The sequence below is a fragment of the Phyllostomus hastatus genome, unplaced genomic scaffold, assembly GCF_019186645.2.
Source record: "Phyllostomus hastatus isolate PE091 unplaced genomic scaffold, TTU_PhHast_1.1 phas_contig_471, whole genome shotgun sequence".
In the NCBI taxonomy this organism is placed as follows: domain Eukaryota; kingdom Metazoa; phylum Chordata; class Mammalia; order Chiroptera; family Phyllostomidae; genus Phyllostomus; species Phyllostomus hastatus.
The window spans coordinates 1,008,666-1,031,914 of record NW_025333887.1 but is presented as its reverse complement, the minus strand read 5'-3'; the positions used below and the strand labels follow the sequence as shown (position 1 = coordinate 1,031,914).

The 23,249-nt window shown below is 51.2% G+C and overlaps 1 protein-coding gene, 1 non-coding gene and 1 pseudogene across 3 annotated transcripts; all 3 read right to left on the bottom strand.

The window, feature by feature from the left end:
* Positions 1-1,094: 1,094 nt before the first annotated feature.
* RPL10 (ribosomal protein L10) lies at positions 1,095-3,646 on the bottom strand. 2 transcript variants are annotated; one of them, XM_045845487.1, is made up of 7 exons: positions 3,623-3,646; positions 3,472-3,517; positions 2,580-2,638; positions 2,379-2,486; positions 2,038-2,176; positions 1,380-1,542; positions 1,095-1,296 (listed from the first exon to the last, which is right to left on the bottom strand). In XM_045845487.1, exons 2-7 carry the CDS (start codon positions 3,492-3,494, stop codon positions 1,144-1,146), a joined length of 645 nt encoding a protein of 214 aa, XP_045701443.1. In that variant the 5' UTR covers positions 3,495-3,517; positions 3,623-3,646; the 3' UTR covers positions 1,095-1,143. The 2 variants fall into 2 exon arrangements, with proteins under 2 accessions (XP_045701443.1, XP_045701444.1); XM_045845488.1 differs by having other exon boundaries at positions 3,613-3,624.
* LOC123823145 lies at positions 1,590-1,724 on the bottom strand. Its single transcript, XR_006786485.1, has one exon. It is a non-coding gene; the product is annotated as a small nucleolar RNA SNORA70 (small nucleolar RNA).
* Positions 3,647-12,894: 9,248 nt separating the features above from the next.
* On the bottom strand, positions 12,895-14,080 carry LOC123823128 (annotated as a pseudogene).
* Between the last annotated feature and the right edge of the window lie 9,169 nt (positions 14,081-23,249).

Below are 23,249 nucleotides of genomic sequence, written 5' to 3'. Positions count from 1 at the left end.
CTCTCTCTTCCCCTCTAAAAATGAAAGATTAATTAGAACAAAATGGAGCCCTGGCTGGCATGGCTCAGTGGATTGAGCACCAGCCTGTGAACCAACAGGTTGCTGGTTTGATTCCCAGGCAGGGCAATGGACCAATGCGTGTCTCACACATTGACATCTTTCTCCCTCCCTTCCCCTCTAAATCATTGGATGGAGATTAGCAGTTCACACACACGTAAACCGTGGCTGACATAAACTGTCCTAATCTAATGAAAATAGCTACAAACAGCCTTAACGCCTGCACTTAAGCCCAGGTGGTGGTCAGTCCACCTTGGCACATTCCTATGGCTGGTGTGGCCCCAGGGAGGCTGGTTACCAAGGCTACAGATGCACAGAAAAATGCATGAACCTATCATGTATTTGATACTGTAATTGTTAGGAAGTTCTTAAATTTCTTAGAGTGTTTTGTGAAGTAGTCCTATTAACGATGGTTACTGCATACTGTTACACTTCAGCAAATGGAATAGAGATTTCCAGGGACATGTTAGAACAGTCACGAACAAGTTGCCCCAAAAGGACCCGAGGGTCCTAGTTAACTTTAGGACCACTCCATTCTCCAGGGAACAGAACTCATTAAAAACAGTCCCAGCAAGGGATCAAAGCCATTAAGTGCAAGTTACAATGAAATTTATGGTTTGGGGCTGCAGTATTTGCTCAAAGGTGTCCTGCTGCCAAGCCCTGGACACTTCAGAGGGGTAACTGGGACCATGCCCAGATACTTTCGGCTCTCCCCGCTTCATGACGCTGCTGGCTTGGGACCCGTGGACAAAGATTCCATAGCCCCCTGACAGTAGCCTTAGTCACAAACCCTTTTTCATCACCCAGGGAAGGGCACTTGACCAAGGCAGCACTTGCACTACGACTAACCATGGCCTGGGCTTTTGAACCTACAGCCTCTGATCTAGGCAAGTCCAAAGTCAATGTCCCAAACTAGGTTGTTGTTCTGGGCTTGTTTGTTCACCAGCTGACACATTGTTGGCCCCTTTTGGAAAACAAGACAGTGACCCTGGGGTTCCCACAGCCCCCCCCCCACCATGAATCCAGATGCAAAGACATAGACAGGAAGTAGGATTTATTGGTGGGTGTTAAGGTAGAAGCAAAGACTTATGAGTGCAGAGCCCGCCATTTTTCCAGGGGACCACGATTAGGGATGTACTTGACCCCACAGCCATCTGGGATGAGCCGCTTTTCAGCTACCATGTCTTCAAATTCATCCGCATTAAACTTAGTAAAGCCCCACTTCTTGGAGATGTGGATCTGGGGAAAAAACAAAGAATTAAATCAAGATACTTGGGGACTCAGGCAAGTAAAGGCAGGAACAAGGCCACAGCACTACTTACCTTCTGGCGGCCAGGAAACTTGAACTTGGCTCTGCGTAGTGCCTCAATCACATGCTCCTTGTTCTGCAGCTTGGTGCGGATGGACATAATGACTTGGCCAATGTGGACCCTGGCCACTGTGCCCTGGGGCTTTCCAAAGGCACCTCGCATACCTGTCTGGAGCCTAGATTGGGGACAGCATGAGTTCAGGTGTGAGTGTCCACCAGAAAGGGCTGTATCCAAGGTCCCTTAAGGCAACCCATACTAGCAACAGGCTGCGTACACTACCAAGGATGCTACTGTTTGCAGACATTGCACACCGGGCCCCCATGGGTCAAAGAGCTCGGTCGGCTTAATTAGCTGCAGTGAATCCCAAAACATAATAACCAGAATCCCTTGCCAAGGTGCCACTGGGCTCATCTGAAAGCCCTCCAACACACAACTGTCCCAGTAATGTGCTTGCTGGCAGATAGCTGTCATTAAATTCAAAATTACTTCCTCCACCTGCCACCCAGAGGCCGCAAATATTTAGCCTTGCTACCCCTGGTATTTGTTTCTGGGAGTCAGTTGTATTCATTATGGAGTGGTGGAAAAATTAGTGTCCACTGAAATCCTGCCAACAGTTTGGCTTGCTTTACTATGGGTGGCTGAGTCTGTATACACCCAGGACCCAACTCACCTGTCAGCCCCAGCACAGGACAACATCTTGTTGATGCGGATGACATGGAAGGGGTGGAGCCGCACTCGGATGTGAAAGCCATCTTTGCCACAGCTTTTCACCATGTACTTGTTGGCACAAATACGGGCAGCCTCCAGGGCTAGGTAAAGGGAAAGAAAGCAGCAGAGTGAGGACAGAGCTGAAGCACTTACCATGGTCCTCCCTGGCTCTCAAGGGACATCTGTATTGCCTGAGTGAGCTTCATACAGGCTCACAATTATAATTCCAGTACAGTGTGCTCCAGATTTGGCTGGGGGAACACACAGATATAGCCATGATTAACAAGGAATCCTGAACCTCACCTTCGGAGGAGAGCTGCTCATATTCATCCGATACCATGTGGCCACAGAGTGGGAACTCATCCACTTTTGCCTTTTTCCGGCCCAGGTCAAAGATGCGGATCTTGGCATCTGAAAAAAAGGTTGGGTAAGTTGTGTGTGGAGTGCCACAAGACAACTGAGTCAATGTAGCCAAGCCAGCTGGGGAGCTGCTCCACAACTTACCAGGGACACCTCGGCAGAAGCGAGACTTTGGGTACGGCTTGTTCTTGCAATACCGGTAACTGCAGGGGAGGGGGGAAAGGCAGGTTTTCAGGAATTTACCAATGACCCCTACTTTAGGAACTTCCAGTGCTCCCTCTCAAAGAGGGCTGGGAAGGGAGTGGGGCAACACAAGTCAATCTAGAAAATGGCTCTAAAAAAAATAGTCACAAATAGGTGGTCAAAAGTTAAGAGAACAACCACGTTAGGTACATAAAGGCAAAAATATCTTCCTGGATGCCTTATTAAGTTTTAAAGTTCGTGCAAGGCCAACGCTTTGAAACGGACTTTCTCAGTTAAAAAACAAACAAACACCTCACTTCCATACACTGCATACTACAAATTGGGGGCAGAAAAGTAGTAAAGTTCATTTCATCCACCTCGAGTTTTAGGCCCGCAGCATTTTGCCTCGGAGCCACGTGAAGGGCTCCTAGCGCCCCCTGCAGGCCACACAAGAATTGAGCCCACACAGCACGTAGCCGGAAATAAGACGGAGATAGGACACAAAGGCCCGGAGGGCAGTGAGCCTGAAAAGGCGGCGAATTTCCAGGACAAAGGACGGGATGCAAGGAGGATGTCGCTTCCATCCTGAAACTGGCTCAGAAATACAATACAGGGTCAGTAACACCCCAACTAAATTGTGGAAGCGCTTGAAGGGCGGCATCACTTTCTAAGTTAAGTAATCACATTATATGAACGAAGACCTAAAGCGACCCAGAAAACATTCGGGAAAATGTAGGATCTGTTCCCAAAACAGAAAAGCTACCCTAGGGAGGCCCCGTCCCACGACTGCTTTCCGCGGCTAAAGGCAGTTATCCCTTTTTCCAAAGCGAAATAACATGGACTCCACACTCACCACCGGGCAGGGCGGCGGCCCATGGCGACACCAGGATCTTCACTGGCTGCAACGAAACACAAAAAGTCGGAACCGAAGACGAAAACAGGACACGAACCAAGGGAGAGAAATGGCAAGGGCCCAGGAGGAGTCGTCAGTTACCACTACTCACCACGCCAAAGGAAAAAAGGTACTCTTTCGCCTGCGCCTGCCTTATATAGGCCGTCTATCTTCGCGCGTAGGAACCATAGAGTCCTGGCGAGGGTGGGTGGACGCTCTGCCAGACTTGCAGACCATAGAGGCAATGACGCTCTGCGCCTGCGTGTCGGCAGCCGAAAACATGCGCAGAACGGGAAAGCGGCGGAGCGTCTGACCGCAGCGGACAGCTGGCGAATGGGGACTAGCCACATCAGCATGAGAAACCCTCTTTCAACTGGCCATCTTGGGCGTAGACCTCGGCCTGAGGCTTTGCTGTTAATATTAAAGCCTTACATTCCTAGAGTTGAGAGAAAGAAAATTCCCCAGAATGGGGCTCACGGCGGCTGCGCACGTGTTTCAGGAGTTCCTTTTGCCCAAAACATGCACTCCGTGTCTCTCTCTGGGCTCCAGGGCCCGCAGGGGACGAGCCATGCTGGAGCCTGCATTCCTTTGTTGATGGGGTGGCCAGAGCCGGAGGCCTGCCACTGGGGCCCCACCCTCCACCGTAACCTAAGACTCTGCAGCCGGCTTTGCTGTGAGCTCTGCTCCATGAGTTTGTTAACCCCGAGACCTGGGTCGTGGCTTGCGCCCTCCGGCGAAAGTAAGGACGAGGAGAAACCTGCACCGAAATCTAGGGCCCAGGAGACCCTGTGAGTGCCGTTGGGCCCTCTCTGCCCACCTTGACCAAGCAGAGAAAAAAGACGTTGTGCTCCGTATGGTGACTTGGAGAAGGGGAGAAAGAGGGCTGCGACCCCGTCTGGCTAAGGGCACAGTCACTGTCTCCGGCCCCGCCCAATCCAGGCTTCTGAGAGCAGCTCTCCCAGGGCCCAGAATGTGCGCCCCCCGACACACACACACTCCTTGCCGAGCCCACTACGTTCCAGTGCCTCCTGAGTGTGTCTGAACGGTTCTCTCTAAAGCATAGATTCACCACCACCACCCCACACACATAGAAGCCTAGTATACAGAGAGAAGTGGGCAGAGCTGGGGCCAGTCACCAGGGAATGTGTTGTCCACCACAGGTGTCTGTCCAAGCTTCTGGAGGTGAGGAAGTCAGGAAGTAACAAAGTCTTCTCAGTGTCACTTGATGGGTGGCCCTCAAAGGAGGGAATCGTGCTCAAGCATGCCTGTTTTCAGAATAACCTGTCACTTTAGTAAACGGGTGCAGGTACCTTGGGAAGGCTTGGGAAGATTTGTGATGTGCATGTCAAGCCATGGTGCAGTGGCCTTCCCAGGGGACCCAGCCTCCCCCTCCACCTGGGAGCTCTGAGTCTGGAAACAGTTAGAGGCTGTGTCCCTCCACTGTGGCAACTCAAGTCAGGTGTTTGGCTTGCAGACCTAGAGCATGTAGGTTTATATACATCAAGCAGTGCTGTAGAAGGTTGCTTGTCTCTTTTCTAGAGACACTGTGGTCTTTTCAAAGACACAGATGCCCCCCCCCCAATGGCTTTCAATGCCTCACTGAAAAGAGCTGCTTTTGGGCCTTTCTGTGGAACGCACTTGAGCAATGGAGTGTTCAGATGGAATGTGATAAATCTACTCCAAAATTCCTCTCTTCCTGAGCCTTTACATTCCTCCATCTCATGCCAGTACAGCTCTGGGCATCAAAACCCACGAACAGCAGGCCACAGGTGTGTTCAGGTTGCAGTCAGCCAACCAAGTGAGATGCTAGTCTTCCCACCAGCTGCATACACTAACACATTCCAACTGGAATCCTAGCAAGTGCACCCCTGTCAGTGAGTCCAGACTCAGCTGTGTGTTACAGCTCACTTCCTTAGTCTAACACCCTGAAGATCCATACCCACAGCTGGTAGATACCAAGCAAGCCATGGGAGTTTTTCTTTATATGTGAGCTATTTCCTCCTGGGTTAGACTTTGTGTCTGTCCCATGAAGCATGTAGGTATTTGACACTCGTAATGGGTGTAATGTCAACAGGGGTTGGTTGCAGTGGGTCTTGAGGACAACGGGTCCCCTTGCAAGTCACCTGCCCAAGTGAGGTTAATGTCACAGTCCTCTAACAATGAAATACCAGTCCCCCGGACACCAGAGGGCAGGCTACTTACATCAGTAAGGGAGGCTCAGAGGAACTGGGGGCTCCCAGTGGACCCCTTCAACCAGACACCCCAGTTCAAGGTTTCAGGGCCCTGCTTCTCCAACCACTGCCCTACCTTTCACACAAGGAACATGGAGAGGCTGGGGATTCAAATGACATTGGGATTCTGGAACACACGCAATTAAATGTTGTGTTGGATTTGCAGCACTGTCAACCCTGCTGAAGTAAGGGAAGTTCTCTGCTTACACTGTAACAAGCTAAGAGGTAACGAACTGGAGCTTGAATGTAAGCGGTTGGTTACTCAGGGGTTAGAAGACTGAATGTGCAAAAGGGACAGCAAAGTACCAGACAGTACTGGAAGAAGCTGCTGCCCCTAAGCAAGGGGAAGGAGGGAAGGGGTTGGTGTCATTGGAAGCCTAGAAGCCAGGATGAGGGTCGTTGAAGAGCCAGAGCCTGGATCTTTGAGGAGGGACTGCTGCAGTTCTTCAGGCGAGGAAGCGACATCATCAGCTAAGAAGGCAGGAGGTAATTTCCAAGGCACCATTTTCAGGTCACCAATTTGTTGATGGCATCTCATTGAGGCTCAACCCATCTGTTGAGATGTTCATTTCAATGACTTTTTTATTTTTAAAAAGATTTTATTTATGTATTTTCAGAGAGAGGGGAAAGGAGGGAGAAAGAGAAGGAGAGAAACATGGATGTGTGAGAGAAATATCAATTGGTTGCCTCTCACACACCCCAACTGGAGACCTGGCCTGCAACCCAGGCATATGCCCTGACTGGGAATCAAACTGGCGACCTTTCGGTTCACAGGCCAGCATTCAGTCGACTGAGTCACACCAGCCTAGGGCAACTATGTATTATTTTTAAGTGTCTTTTAAAATATTTTATTTATTTATTTTTAGAGAAAAGGGGAAGGGAGAGACGGAGAGGGGAGAGACACATCAGTGTGTACTTGCCTCTCACATGGCCCCTACTGGGCACCTGGCCCACAACCCAGGCATGTGCTCTGATTGGGAATGGAACCAGCAACACTGTGGTTCGCAGGCCGGCACCCAATTCACTGAACCACACCAGCCAGAGCAATAGTTTATTTTTTATTGTACTTTTTCCATTACCATTTATCCTCCTTATAGCCTCTTCCATGTCCACCCACCCCCTTCAATGACTATGCTGTTTTACTTCTGAAGTTTTTTTCAAGTTGGCCTGTACTGGAAAATTATTTTTATCTTTTTGATTCCTTCTGTGTCTTTATTTTGTTGTGTCTCAGAGGCCATTGAAGATTCTAGGAGTTGGAGTAACTTTATCTCGCAGTAATGCAAACAATTTGTAAATATCCATGAGAACTGTTTTCTGATCCCATGGGAATTCAAAAGCAATATCAATTTGGTTTCTAAGTCCCACCTTATTAAATACAAAGTAGAAGATGGTTCTCTTTCTCGCTGTCCTCACTTCCTTACGTGCTGGCCAAGGCCTGGGGGGATATTCACCCGGGTTCGCCCTTCACACCTTCGGAACACACTGATGTGCCACACGCACAGCCCAGGAACCTCTGAGTGAGGGAGCGAGCCAGGCTGCAGGGCATTGCCCGCAGAAAGGGGGCCGGGCTTGGAGCACAACACCTGGATCCCCAGCCTGCCTCGGCCACTTGGTAGCTAGTGATCCAGAAAACCGCTGACCCTTCCTTGTCCTGTTTTTCTCATTTCATCATCTGGAAAATAAGGAGAACACTGCTACCAACCTCCAGGGGCTGCCGGGCGAGGGGGATGGAGGAGCCCAGGCACCCACGTAGCAATCACGGCCATTACCGAAAGTTGCTGTCTGGCCCCTGGCCGCTGTGCTCTGGGGACATCGACAAGGCCTGTCCTCTCTTGGATGGACCTGCTGATTCTCCAGGAAGGTGGGCAGTGTCTTCAGTTTTAGACTGCTGCCCCATCTTCAGTGGGGCACCTGGGAGTCCGGGGTGGGGCGTCCCCTTCCAGGGAGGGTGGGTTTGCTCCACCAGGACGGCCACAGTACTGCCACGATGGGAGGCAGTTCCTTCCTCAGCCAGGGGTTCGCCAAAGGCCCTCCACCTGCGGCCAGGCCAGGTAAAGGCAGCCCTGCTCACTGATGCTGTGGGTATGGGGTTCTTGGCCGTCTCACCCAGACCCAGGATAGGTTGGACCTGCTTCTTTGTCCATCCCTGGGCTTCCTTTGCACCGTGTAGGTGTCCCGTCAAGAGCACTGGTTTCAGCCCTGGCTGGCGTAGCTCAGTGGATTGAGTGCGGGCTGCGAACCAAAGTGTCGCAGGTTCGATTCCCAGTCAGGGTACATGCCTGGGTTGCAGGCCATGACCCCCCAGCAACCACACATTGATGTTTCTCTCTCTCTCTTTCTCCCTCCCTTCCCTCTCTAAAAATAAATGAATAAAATCTTAAAAAAAAAGAGCACTGGTTTCAGGTGGGATCTCAGGTCTGCCTGCTCACCTTCAGAGGTCCATGAACCCTGAGTGCCTTGGAGACCCAGCCGGGCAGCACCTCGCTGGGCCCCAGCCCCAGCTCACCCTGCTGTTTTCTTTGCTCTGATTCCCCAGGGATTTCCTTCCCTTACCTGCAGACCACCTATGCATTTAAACAATATTACCGAACACTTCTCATTGCATATTTCCTTGTCTTTCTCCCAAACGGAACTGGCATCCCTGGAGTGCAGGGGCTGGGAGTCCAAAAGGCACGGCCACTAGTCCAGGCCCAGGCAGCCGTGGATGTGGATCTTGTGGTCAGCACCCCAGGCCACAGTGACGGACCAGCAGGCCCACCCAGCAGCCTGGGTCCGTGAGCAATTAGCAATCCAGACCCAGAAATTCTGCTTCAAGTCTCCCCACTCATCACAAGTGGGAGGAGGCCTCTATGTCTAAGACACACAACCCACAACTCACCAAATGAGAGTTTAATAAATTTGATAATAGAAATGTATAACTTCTGCCCTGGCCTGTGTGGCTGAGTGGACTGAGTGCCAGCCTGCAAGCCACCGGGTCTTCGATTTGATTCCTTGTCCAGCCACGTGCCCAGTAGGGGGTGCGGGAGAGGCAACCACACTGATTTTCCCTCTCTCCCTCCTTCACCTCTCTGTAAAAATAAAATATTTTTTAAAATAAAAATAATTAAAATGTATAACTTCTTAAAATTTTTCTTATAGTTTTGTTTTTAAATAAATTCATAATAACAAATCTTTATAAAAATTTCACAGAACACACCTTAACACAATGTAACACGCTTCATTTCCTTAGAAAAAATTACAGATGTAGTTAAAACAAATACCTGTCACTTATAAATGCAAGTTTCTTTCTTCAAGTGAAAGAAAGCTCATGTGAAATGTCAGACTGAAAGCCTATGAGACACATTACGCAGTGAGGGCTCATCACTTCCCTAAATGAGAAGGCTTGGAGCGGGCCTCCAGGGCCAGTGTGCTGCTTCTCTCTGGCCTTCCATTTCCCTCTACACCAAGGGAAAACTGGATAATTTCTAAAGTTCTGTGTGTCACAGCCCTTTCATTTCAGAGAATAGTATATAATTGTAACAGTATCATTTTCATTTTGAGGCAGGTTAGTAAGAAGCTAGGAAAATCCCTTGGCAAGTGGAAGAGAAACTTGAGACAGCTGAACAAACTGGCCGAAGATTACCGGGGTGGAAAGTCCCCGGTGCCTAGCAGTGGGCAAAGCTGGTGCCAGACCTCGCCCCCAGGGTGGCCTTTCTTCTCCCGACATGTCACTGGCCTTGGGGTTTAGACTCTCTGCTCAGGTGCTGACCAATCAGTGCAGACCATGACCCCGAAAGGGCATACCTGGGAAAGATGATGAATATTCTGTTGAGATCCTCCTGTTGACTCCAAGCTTTTAAAACCCTCCAGACTGGTCTGACTGGTGTGGCTCAGTGAGTTGGACCCCATCTCACAAACCAAAAGGTCACTGGTTCCATTCCCACACAGTCAGGGCACATGCCTGGGTTGTGGGCCAGGTCCCCAGTTTGGGGTGTGCAAGAGGCAACTGATGAATGTTTCTCCCCCATCTCTATACTTCCCTTCCCCTCTCTCTAAAAATAAAATAAAAATCTTTTAAAAACCCCTTAAGACAAAGGACCTAGGAGCACTTTTTTGCCTTTGCCCTCCTCCACAGGCCTCTCTGGCTAACCTCCTGAACCTGTCTCCAGTGGCCCATTTTCTCTGACTTCTCAGTGAGCCAAAGCATCCCCACCTAGACCAGCTTTTTTCCTATAACATTTTTGTGAGAGAGACATCAACTGGTTGCCTCTTGAATGCTCCCAACTGGGGAATCGGCCTGAAACCCAGGCACATGCCCTGACCAGAAATCAAACTGGCGACCTTTCTGTTTGCAGGCCAGCACTCAATCTACTGAGCCATACCACCCAGGGTGCTTCATGGTTCCATTGCTAGGAAAATGGCATGATTCAAAGTATCAACTGGAACATTAGATTAGACTTAAATGAAGGGAAAATACAGTATTAGTTATACTGTATTCCTACCTTGGCATACAAACTAAAAAATATTATCCATTTTTAAAAATTATATTTTATTGATTATGCTATTACAGTTGTTCTGATTTTTCCCCATTTGCCCCCCTCCACCAGCACCCCCTACTTCCTCAGGCAATCCCCCCACCATTGTTCATGTCCATGGGTTATGTGTATAAGTTTTTTGTTATTACACCATTTCCTAGACTGTACTTTACATCCCCGCGGCTATTCTGTAACTACCTATTTGTACTTCTTTTTTAACAAAATATTTCATTTATTTATTTTTAGAGAGATGAGAAGGGAGAGAGAAAGCGAGGGAGAGAAACATTGATGTGTGAGAGAGAAATCGACTGGTTGCCTCTCTGCACACCCCCAACCAGGGACCCGGCCTGCAACCCAGGCATGTGCCCTGACTAGGAATCCAACTGGCAACCCTCTCGTTCCCAGCCCGTGCTCAATCCACTGAGCCACACCAGCCAGGGCACTATTTGTACTTCTTAATCCTCTCACTTCTTCATCCATTCTCCCTCACTCCTCTCTCATCTGGCAACAATCTGGTAACTAACTTCTTTTGTCTTGCTGCTTTTAAGATTCTCTCTTTATCTTTAACCTTTGGCATTTTAATTATGATGTGTCTTGCAGTAGGCCTCCTTACATCCATCTTGTTTGAGACTCTCTGTGCTTCCTGGATTTGCATGTCTATTTCCTTCACCAAATTAGGGAAGTTTTCTTTCACTATTTTTTCAGATAGATTTCCAATTTCTGGCTCTTTCTCTTCTCCTTCTGCCACCCCTATGATGCAAATATTGGACTTCTTGAAGTTTTCCCAGAGGTCGCTTATATTATCCCCATTTTTTGGATTCTTTTTTCTTCTTGTTCTGATTCGTTGTTTTTTGCTTTGTTATGTTCCAAGTCATTGTTTGATTCTTGGCTTCATTCATTCTACTGTTGTTTCCCTGTAAATTGTTCTTTATTTTAATTAGTGAATCCTTTGTTTCTGACTGGATCTTTTTTGTGCTGTTGAGGTCCTCACTAAGTTCCCTGAGCATCCTTATAACCAGTGTTTTAAACTCTGCATCTGATAGATTGCTTATCCCCATTTCTTTAACTCTTTTTCTGGAGTTTTTATCTGTTTTTCATTTAGACCATATTTCTTTGTCTCCTCATTTTGGCAGCCTCCCTGTGTTTCTTTCTATGTATTAGGCAGAGCTGCTATGACTCCATATCTTGGTAGTGTGGCCTAATGTAGTGGGTGTCCTGTGGGTGTCACCTAGTGGGGTGACATCCTCCCCTATCACTGAAGTTGGGTACTTGAGGCATGCCCTCTGTGTGGGCTGAGTATACCCTCCTCTTGCAGTTGAGCCCTGGTTGCTGTCGGCAGATTAATGAAAGGGATTTACCCAGGCCAGTGAGCTGCAAGGACTGGCTGTGACCACTGACCACCAACCTCTGCCCTCCGTGGAGGATCAGCTGCGCAGGGGCAGGGTTGTGGTATTCCAATGTGGTCCGTAGCTGTCCACTGGGTGCACTGACCCTGGGGTTCCCTGGGTGATTCAGGCCAAGGTCAGCCCCCACCTGTGTTTTGCCCAGGGCCACCCTGCCTGACCTATAAGGCAATCTGAGATGGATGCTACTTGTGCTGGGTTTGGAAATTCCCAGGCAAAGCCAAGCTGTGAGTCTAGACTGGCTGCTGCTAGTTCCAGACCTGGGCTCACTGAGCCCGGCTGTTGCTTGTTTGAGATGATTTAGGAAGTGGTACAATATGAGCCAAGACCAGCCATTCATATGGAAAATCAGCTTGGATGGGACCTTAAGTTGGGTGGCACAGAGTCTCTGGGGATTTCCAAAGTGGGTCAAACAGTTTTAGCCAGGTTGATGGAGTCTCAGATATGGCACCAGCCTACTGGCTCTGTTGGCGTAGGGTTTGGCAAAGGGACAAAATGGCCTTTGCTCACCCTGATGCCAGACACTTCAGTTTCTCCCTGTATGCCACTGATGCCTTACAAGCTGCTACCCCAGTGCTGGAGCTCAGAGGGAGTGAGTCTGAGTAGGTGAGTCCATGTGTGGGCTCCTTAAGACAAACTGTTTGGGGCTCCAGAAGTTTCTTCCACCAACTCAATCCACACTGGTGTTTGCCCTCAGAAGTTGTGAGGACTTATCTTCCTGGCACTGGAATCCTGGGTTAGGGGGCCTGGTGTGGGTCTGGGACACCTTGCTCCTGGGATATCCCTCCTGAATTTTTGTCTACCACACGTGCATGTGAGACCAGCCCACATTCTGCGCCTGCGCCTGTGCCCCTCCTACCAGTCTGGGTGGATGTGGTTTCTTTAATTCCGTAGTGGTCAGACTTCCATTCAACTTGATTTCTGATGGTTCTGAGTGATGGTTGTTCTATATTTTAGTTGTAATTTTGATGTGGTTATTTGAAGGGGTAAGCCATGTTTGCCTATGCTGCCATCTCGACCAGAAGTCCATCCATTTCTTTAGTGATAAAAATACACTTCTTTTGCCCTGCCCAGGTAAATCAATTGGTTAGAGTGCCATCCCCATTCACCAAGTTTGCAGGTTTCGTCCCTGGTCAGGGCACATACAGGAACCAACCAATGAATGCATAAATGTGTGGAACAACAAACTGATGTTTCTCTCTCTCCCTCTCTCTCTCTCAACACAAATCAATAAATTTAAAAAAAATACAGTTCTTTTGGGAGCATAGACATAATACACAGAATATTTTTCTTTGCATGAAAAGTAAAAGTCAAAGGAAAAGGATGCAAATTCTGTTGCTACCTTTTGGTCAGCCTGAGTAAGAATATGCATAAGCTCAAGCTTGTGAGCATATAGTTTTAGCACAACACAAAGTGGATGAAACAGGATTCATCCTTTGAATTTTGCCAGAAAGAAGTCTGCCTCAACTGGTATTTTCTAACATGGCATGTCACCATTATTACCACTGTTGGTCTCAATACCATGGTCCAGTTCTGTACCTTGGCAGGCCTGAATAATGAAAAGGTTGGGTTTTCCAGTTAGATTTCTACAATAATCCCCTCTGAAAAAGCTTGTTAATTTTCTCAGGTCAACATTTGTTCCAAAAATTGTTCCTTCATCACCATGGCTTAGAAGAATGCAAATAGAACTGCTGCTTTTGCAACGACCTTCTTTAGAAACACTGCACACTTGGTGGGGGGGGGGTGGAATTGGGACAACTGTAATAGAATAACAGTAAAAAACTTAAAATAAATAAATAAATAAATAAAAATTTAAAAAAGAAACACTACACAGAAGTTCCACAATATCTTTGCATGTAAGATCATTTTTATTCCTGAATTCATATTTCAAGTTCATGAGTGTTGCCCTGAGGATTGCTGCATGTATATGTGTACCAGACCAAGATGCCATTCCAGTATTTATGAAACTTATTATTGATTATTATATGTAAACCCATTTCAGGATAATCCGTTTTATAACTATTGTCCAAGGATCTCCCAGAGTCCATTGATTTGCTTCCATGTAAGAGTTTTGTTTATGAATTTTTTTTAAAAATTATTTTATTGTTGTTCAATTACAGTTTGTATTTTCTCCCTCCCCCTCCCCCCAGTTTCTGAATTTTTAAAAAGATTTTATTTTTAGAGAGAGAGGAAGGGAGAAAGACAGGGAGAAAAACATCAGTGTGTGGTTGCCTCTCACATACCCCCAACCAGGAACCCGGCCCACAGCCCAGGCATGTTCTCTGACTGGGAATAGAACCGGCGACCCTTTGGTTCACAGGCCAGCACTCAATCCACTGAACCATACTAGACAGGGGGGTGTTTCTGAATTTTTTATGGCTTTTCGATCCACTGAGTTTTCAGTGTTCTCCATGGGTACTTTTATTAACACATCCCCTCCACACAGCAGCCACCTGCTCACCCCCACCTTCCCCCTGCACAGGAGCCAGTTTGCTTTCTGCTGCCAGCCCTCAGACCAAAGCCATGAGTTCTGGAGAAGACCCCGCCCCTGCTAAAAATGTTTGGCTTCTTCATAGCCAAAACCAGCAAGCCTGGTCTTTTAAGAAAAAAAGACAAAAGACAAACGAGGGGAAATATTTGCAGCATACCTAACAGAGGACTAACAGTCCTAATGTATGAGAAGTAGGGTCTTTTGGGAAGACATTAACATAGTGTCTTTTCTCATTTGTTTGATAATGTATTGATTTGAGAGAAGGTAGTGGGGGGAGAGAGGGGGAAGAGAGAGACATTTGTTCTTTTTTTAAAATATAGTTTTATTTATTTGTTTTTAGAGAGAGTGAAAGGGAAGGAGAAAGAGAAGGAAACATCAATGTGTGATTGCCTCTTATGCACCCCCTACTGGAGACCTGCTCTGACTGGGAATTGAACCAGCAACACTTTGGTTCACAGGCCCATGCTCAATCTACTGAGCCACACCAGCCAGGGTGAGAGACATTTGTTCTTCCACTTCTTCATGCATTCATAGGTTGATTGTTGTATGTGCCCTACCAGGAATGGAACCTGCAACCTTAGCATATGAGGATGACACCCCAACCAACTGAGCTATATCACCAGGGCCAAATAGTGTCTATTAACATGTTAATTGCCCATAGGTTTTGACTTGGCAATTCCACTTGTTGGAAATTATCCTAGAGGGAGATTGACACATGTTCAAAGCTGGTGATTGCAGCATTAATGATAGCAAAACAGAAAAGAAAGACAATGTGACAGTACATCAGTTGGAAAGTCATTATGTAAATTACAGTACACGTATTCTATCAAATACCAAGCAGCCAGAGAAGAAATGAGCTAGACATTTGTATATGGACATGGAAGGACTTTGAAGATACATGGCTAAGTAAAAGAAAATCACAATAAAAATGTATAGGTTGTCATGTGTTTTAAAACTGTGTGAATGCCCTGACATGCGTGGCTGTTGCTTGGGTGTCATCCTACAAAGTGTTAGGTCATCACTTCAATTCCTGGTCAGGGCACATGCCTGGGATGTTCCTGGGGTCCGGGTGCTTAAGAGAGGCAACTGATCGATGTTTCTCTTCCTCTCTTTCTCCCTCCCTTCCCCTCTGTAAAAAATAAATACATAAAATCTTTAAAAAAATTAAAAGTGTGTGAGTAATTATATTGGTGATTGCATGGAAAATGTAGTTAGAAGAGAAAATTGTTGCCAATCTTCTTTAAAATAATGTTTTGTAAAATTTTCTATTATGTGCTTTAAAAGTTTGCAGGATGGTGATGTAAAATGGTATGGCCACTGCAGAAGGCACTTCAGCTGGTTTTGTGTTTTTTTTTTTAAGCTACACATCCGTCTCCACAGTGCCAGCCACTGCTCTCCTGCACACCTATGCCAAAGAAATGGAAACCTGTAATTACAGGAAACCTGCGCGCCAGTGTTCATACACGTTATTGGTAGACGCCTAAAACCGGGAAAACACAGCACACTTTTCAGTGGGTGAGTGCTTGAGCGAACACTGGTTGACCCGCCACAAGGACGATCGCCAGCCATGCAGAGGAAGAACGTGGATACATGTGACAGCTTGGATGGACCTCAAGGGCATCAACATGAGTGGGAAAAAAGCTCACCCCCACTTACATACTGCATAATTCCATTGATGTGTACATAACAATCTTCAAATGACAAAATTATACCCAGACTACAACACTAGTTGCCCTGGGTTAGTAAGAGGAGGGGAGAGACTGTGGCTATGAAGTATCAACCAGAGAAATCCTTGTGAGAAAACAGGCTGGACATTGATGGCAGTGGCAGTCACTCGAATCTACATACTTGATTCAAGTGTACAGAGCTATGCGTGTGCACACGCTCTCGAACACACATGGATGTAACCCTGAGCAGTCTAAGATGGCACCAAGGCTATTTCCTGGTGTGCAATTACACTAAATGTTCAAGATGCTGACGGTAGGGAACTGCGGGAGGGGCCCCTGGGTCTTGAACGTTTCTATGTAACTTTCTGTGAACTTAAGTACCTCAAAATGCAAGTTTACATCAAAAGTACAGAAGCAGGCCTCCGCTGATGTGGCTCAGTGGGTTGAGTGAGGGCCTGCAAACTAAAGTGTGGCTGGTTCCATTCCCAGTCAGGGCACATGCCTGGTTTGCAGGCCAGAACCCAGTAGGGGGCGTGAGAGAGGCAACCACAGATTGATGTTTTTCTCCCCCTCTCTAAACAAACAAACAAACAAACAAACAAACAAACAAACAAACAAACAAACAAACAACATTTTCAAAAAAGTACTGAAGAGTCCTGTATAGACAGGACTCTTGCTACGTGGAGACTCCATGGACTCCGCACGGGGATATGTAGGTATCCGCTATCCAGCCAGCCCGCCCCAAAGCCCAGAGAAGAACCCACGAAGGAGGAGCCTATGAGCAGGAGCCTATGAGGAGGAGTCTAGAGGCGCTTTCGGGAGATCGGCCAACGTTCACTGGGCAGAAGAAGTGTCCCTCAGAATAGAGGGGCTGGGCTTCTTCTGGAAGCCTGGGGGCGGGTCTCATTAACAGACAAGCTTGGTCATTGGCGAATCTGTCCGGAAAAGGCGCCAGAAAAGGGGCACTGAACAGTGACCTATGGGGTGGAGTTTCCGGTTGGCGTGCGAGCTGACCGCAGAAGCGTTCGGGGCGGGGCCTCACAAGGGCGCGGTACATCTCGGACTCTAAAATCTACCCTTCACGCAAACTCCCGTACGCACTCTTTGCCTTGCCCGTTGTGTTCCAGCGCCTCCTGAGTGTGTTTGCACAGTTTTCTGTAAAGCAAAGGCTACATGAACGAACACACACACACACACACACACACACACACACACACGAGCCTAGTGCCCACTCCCTGGACAGAGTTGAGGCCAAGTCACCTAGGAATGTGTCTGCCCGACTCTCACCTGGGGAGGTCAAAGTGAGCCCTGAAGAAAGGGCTGGTAGGTGTCACGCCGGAGGGTGCAGGAGCATGAGACCGCCTGGATGGCTTGTTTAAACCAGGGTCAGGGGGCCCGCTCCAGGTCACTGATCTTGCAGATCTGAGGTGGGGCCTGAGAACAGGGGACTCTCACAATCTCCTGTGGTGCCGATGATTCTAGTCCAAGGACCCCACTGTGAGAAGCCCTTCTTTAAAGACCTGGAGCTCTCCTAGGTGTGTGTCCCCTGCCCTGCTTGCGGCTGGCTCCCTCGCAGGGTCCCCGCAGCTGTGAGGAATGCTGGGAGGGTGCTAGCCCTGGAGAGAGCAGGGGCTTCCTGTTTAGCAATAGTGACCCAGCCCCACCCGGGCCCTCAGGAGGGCCCTGTCCACAGCCCAGCCTGGGAAAGGTGTCGGGTTCTGTGCAGGTGCTCAGCAGTTCCCAGACTGCATCTGGTAACATCTGGGCACGTGGGGGAGAGAGGGGCAGAGGTCAGAGTTGTGCCTGGCCCTGGGGACGGAGAGAACTCTCCAATGAGGCAGAGGAAAGACCCAAACCGAGTTCGGGGATGGGAAAGGGCCCAGAACATGGGCCCCAAGGGCAGGAGCATGGACTTGGGGGCCAGAAAGCCATTTTCTGCCTGGGACGACCCTGACAATGGTCAGGTCTGTGGGCACGGCCCGCCCTCTAGCTGGTGTGAGGCCTCTACCTTTCCCGCCTAACATCCCTCACCAAGAGGGTCTCCCAGCTCCTGGGTGTCACTGCCCAGCAACACCACCCACCTTCCTTGGCCAGTCTTTGCAGCGGTCAGTGGTCGGCCTGTGCTCAGCTCCACGGTGGCCTGTTGCCCAGTTGGAGCAGCAGGTGAAGTTCATCACCAGTCACTGGCCACCACCGGTTGTCCCTGGGATCCCAGCACCTGAGCCTATTCTGGCTCTGGGGACAGACGGTGGAGTAACCTTTGGCTTCCGTTTGCCACCTTTCCCCTCCCTGACCCGTTTTCCTTTGGGGTCACCAGGCTGTTCCCTGTGCACGGGTTCCAGCCCTCGCTACCTTGATGATGGAGCCCTGAGTCACATCTTGCCAATATTTTTTTCCCCCACTTTGTCACTTGTCCCTGGACTTTGTGGTTTGGGGGTTTGCGTTTGGTCAGGCAGATGAATTTGGTTTCCGTGTCATCAGACCTTCCAGGCTTTTCCTAATGGCTTCTGGGGTTTCTTGTCAGTTTGCTTCAGACCTAGAGCGTTCTGCTGTTTAAAAGATGTTATTTATTTATTTTTTAGACAGAGGGGAAGGGAGGGAGAAAAGAGGGAGGGAAACATCAATGTGTGGTTGCCTCTTGTGTGCCCCCACCGGGGACGTGGCCCACACAACTCTGCAGGCATGTGCCCTGACTGGGAATCAAACCTGTGACCCTTTGCTTTGCAGGCCGGCGCTCAATCCACTGAGCCACACCAGCCAGGCCTAGAGCCTTCTTCTTTTCTTTTCTTTCTTTCTTTCTTTCTTTCTTTCTTTCTTTCTTTCTTTCTTTCTTTCTTTCTTTCTTTCTTTCTTTCTTTCTTTCTTTCTTTCTTTCTTCCTTCCTTCCTTCCTTCCTTCCTTCCTTCCTTCCTTTCTATCTTCCTTCCTTCCTTTCTATCTTTCTTTCTTTCTTTCTTTCTTTCTTTCTTCACTTACTTACTTACTTATGAAACCCTCACCTGAAGATATGTTTATTGATTTTTTAAAAGATTTTATTTCTTTTACTTTTAGAGAGAGGAGAGGTGAGGGAGAAAGAGAGGAGGAGAAACATCGATGTGAGAGAGATACATCAATCAGTTGCCTCTCGCATGACCCAACTGGGGACGTGGCCCGCAACCCAGGCATGTGCTTTGACTGGGAATCGAACTGGCAACCTTTCAGTTCTCAGGCTGACACTGAATCCACTGAGCTACACCAGCCAGGGCTGTTTGTTAGAGAGACAGAGAGAGAGGGAATTAGAGAGCGAGAGAGAAACTTTGATTGCTGTTCCAGACATGCAGGCACCCATTGGGTGAAACCCGCATGTGCTACTACTGGGGACTGAACCCGTAACCTTGGTGAGTCGGCACGACGCTCCAACCGACTGCACCACCTGGCCAGGGCCCGTTCTCCACTTACACTTGTGTGTTCGTTCCCTGTTGCTGCATAACAACCTGCCCCGAACGTAGAGCCCTGGTGCGACTGACACTTGGGACCTCCCAGGGCAGCTCCAGGGCTTGGCTGGGAGTTCTGGCTTGGGATCTTGCACAGGCTGCAGTCCAGGCATCAGCTGGGCTGCAGCCCTCTGGCCTACCTAGTGGGGGAGCTCTGCCTCCAAGTTCACTCACGTGGACGTGGCAATGGGGCTCAGCGCCCCCGCCCCCACGGGCCTGTCTGCAGGGTGCTCAGGGCAGGGCTCTCCCAGAGCCAGGGGAGAGGGTGAGCAGCCCCCCAAATGGAAGCCAGGCCCTGTAGGACTTTATCTCTCAGCAACGTTCCCTCACCTCTGCCCTGTGTCTAGGGGGCACACAGAAGGACCCTGAACTATGCTGGGGGAACGACGACACCCGCTAGGGTGAGGGGTGTTCCGTTCACGGCAAAAGACAAGGCTCCCAGGAGTGTCCCTGCTGCTGCATCTGGGTGTCCAGGAGCGAGGACTCCTGGTGCCACACAGAACAGGCCCCTCAGGAACGGGTCCCTTGTCATGGTGGGGTGGCGAGGTCTAGCCCCGGCAGCAAGACAGGCAGGACTGGTGTTTGTCAGGGCAGAGTGGCTCTTTGTCTTTAAAGCGCTGTAACCAAATCCCACAAGAAGCCAGAGGAGAGAAGGATGTGCGTCAGAGCCCCCATGTGCCCACGGCGTGTACTCTCTGCCCTTTGCAGGGGAGTCTGCAGCCCTGGTGGCAGCCCCAGGCCCAGGGGCAGGAAGCTCTTCACAGCAGCTCTTGCCAGCGCCCTGCCAGTCCCCACCCAGCAGCTCAGTCTTGCCCTGACACCTTCTTCCCCCAGGGACTCGGGCAGCTGCCCTGCCTGAGGCAGGGTGACCCTCTCCCCGCACACAGGCACCTCCTCTTCCCCACCCTCCCCTCCAGCCTTCCACCCTGCAGCCTGGAAGTGTGGGGGCAGGAAACAGTGAGGTGCAGCCACATTATGGAGCTGCAAGCTGCCTAGCCCCTTTCCTGCAATGGGGGTATCAGGTAGCCCTGGGCTGGGTCCTGGCAGCTGGGTGTGGTGGTGGCAGGCGCCAGCCTGGCAGGGGGGGCAGCCGAGTGTCCCCTTGTTCAGGAAGGAGCTCCCACTGTGGCTGAAGGAGGCCCTTTGCATGTCGTTGCCCTGGAAACACACCTGCCCTTCCCTGCCTGGGGCTCAGAGGTGACTTCCCCGATGACGCGCTTGGTGGCTCTGAATTTGTCACACAGTTTCTGTGGGCAGTGAGGGTTTTCTTGTTGGCTCTTGCTGCTGGGCAACACAGGCCCTTGGCAACAGCTCCTGGCACCGTCCGGGGCTGCTGTGTGTTTCTTGAACCCAAACACAGCGAGTTTCAGGGGAGCGGAAGCAGAGAGCAAGGTGATGCTCTCTGGCCTTGCCTCAGGGATGCTGGTCCTGACTCCTGGGGACAATCAGCCAGGCTGTTGCGACACAAGGTCCTGGGGGTCCTGTGGAGATGCTGAGGCCTGCGTGGCCCCCACGCCACAGGGCTGGGCCATCTGACCACTGACCGCACCGTCCTGCAGCCCATGCCTGAGCTGAGCCCCCACCTTCCTGACCCTCGGCCCTGGGCAGGAGGGACAGTGAGGGGGCCCCATGTTCCCTGCAGCCTTCCCTGGGTCGGGGGGGGGGCACCTGCCCACAAAGGCCGTGGAGGGCTGGACGGGCACTGGGTCCTCCCTCAGCCAGCTGTCCATGGCATCCTGCCCTGGGGGAGCTGGTCCTGGTGGCCTGCTCTGAGGATGGGCACAGTCACAGCACGGGCCAGACTCTGTCCCCACCCACTATCAGTGACCATCTGTGGCTTTCACCCTCTGCCTGAGGACCTGGCTCCACTCCCAGGGGGCACGGGCTGTCGGTGCCACGCCTGTCTTTGGCAGCTGTGCTGACCCACAGGCAACCTCTACCCCGCCCCCTGTTCGGCGACTTCCTCAGCCCTGCTCCTCTGGCAGCGGCCTGTCCGGGCTCAGGGGGACCTGCTGTGACAGCTGCGGTGGGTCACGGAGGTGGCTGAAACCAGCCTGACCTCAAGTGGCACAGTGTCCTCTCGTCAGGGAATGCCCTCCCTGGAGATGCCTGGGGCCTGAGGAGCAGCCTGCTGTACGTGACAGTCCCTGCCCTGTCGGGGACCTGTGTGCAGCTGGGATGGGCCCAGGGCCCTGCAGTGGGATGAGACCGTCCTGAGCTGTCCATCTCCAAGTGCACGTGATGGCCCGGGGCCAGCACCCAGCACCCCGCATGCTCACTGACCCCCGACTTGGCGGTTACCCCTCCTCGGCCCACTGGCTCCATTGAGGTTCCCGGAGGCTGCCCCCGGAGCACCCTGGCCCCGTGCCTGGAGTGGGTGAGGGTGCCTGTGCTGGGGGGGGGGGTCCCCAGACCAGTGTTGCCCTTGTTGACATGCTGGTACTCCCTCACTGTCAGAAAGAGGTGGGTGGCCCAGCCCTGGGGGTCCACCACTCCTCCTTCCCCACCTGGGTCCCTCCAAGCCTGCTGGGGAGACAGGCAGCAGGGAGGGTCAGGGGCAGAAGGGTGGCTGGGGCAGGGGTGGAGGCTGGCCTTGTGGTGAGGGTGGCCAGCTCGGCCCTCCCCCTGCTGCTGTGGGAGGCCCCCAACAGGCTGACCAGCCATCTCCTCCCCTGACTTCATAGTGAGGTGGGTGAACGGGGGGGAGGGCACATGGCAGGGACCTCTCCTCCACTGCTGGCACCTATTGGCGAGCAGGGCTTGGGCATAGGGACTGGTGGCCTGGGCAGCTGCCTGGGCCTGATGTGGCCTCTGGGGAGGGGACAGGGACTCCTGGTTAGCTCGGCTCAGCTCTGGGGCCACCTCCAAGGGAGCCCCACCAGGCAGGCATTTGGGAGAGTAAGGGAGGCAGGACTGTCTCCTCTGAGGGGCCTGCCCAGGGAGGGGCAGGAGGCTCTGGTGGCTCAGGGGAGGGAGGTGCGCTCCTTGCGTGCAGCATCCTGGGTGCCCACTGGGCCGAGGGGAGGAGGGGTGCCTTGGGGATCTCTATCTGCCCACTGGTGCCGACCTCTCTGGGCCTGGGCCTGGCTCTGCCTGTTCCTGCCCCCTCTCCAGCTGGGTAGCTTGCAGAAGCCTCCAGAGTCCACCCGCCTCTGTCCACTGCCGGCCTTTGATGACAGTGGGAGGGAGAAGTGGTGGACCAGGGAGTTTTATTCAGCTGTGTCCTGAGCCCCTGGGGTGGACTGCAGACTGGCCACCCGGAGCCCAGGCCAGCGTTCCAGCCCCAGGTGCAGTAACGCAAGGTCCCAGTACCACTTTCCAGTTCTGTTAAGTTTCTCCGAGGCCCTGGTAGTCCAGCCTCTTGGAGCCACAGGATGTGTGTCCCTCGGGCTGTCCTCTTGGAGGCTGCCTGCTTGGTGCCAGGATCTACCTGGCTCAGGAGGTACCCTCCAGAGCTCAACAGTGGCTGTTGTGCAGCATGGTGGTCAAGGCAGGGACACCCGTGGGCCTGCCCAGTGCTGTCTGCTGCTCCCCCTGGCCCTGTCCAGGGGGCTCATTTCATGGGGGGAGGTCAGGAGTGGGATTTCTGAGCTCCACCCTTTGTCCCAGCAGCAGGGCACTCCTCTCTGTACGCCCCACCCCCAGGGTGCATCTCAGCTCCCCCCACGGCCACCCACAGTGCTGTGTCCAGCACCCCAACAGGACCTGTTGGGCCCATGGAAGCAGAGCCATGACCTGTTAACCTGCAAGCAGCTGTTGCCCCCGCTGTGTCCCCAGCACCCCTGGAGCCCTTGGCAGGGAAGCAGGGAGTGGACGTTGGCCTGTGTCCTGGGGAGTAGGAGTGCTGGAGCCCTCGGTCGCCGTGTGTGGGGGACCTCAGAGCTCTAGGGGCCTTCTGGGAGCGTGGTTCCCTTGGAGTTCTCAAGGACGGGGAGTAGGCCCAGAGCCCTGGAAAACACT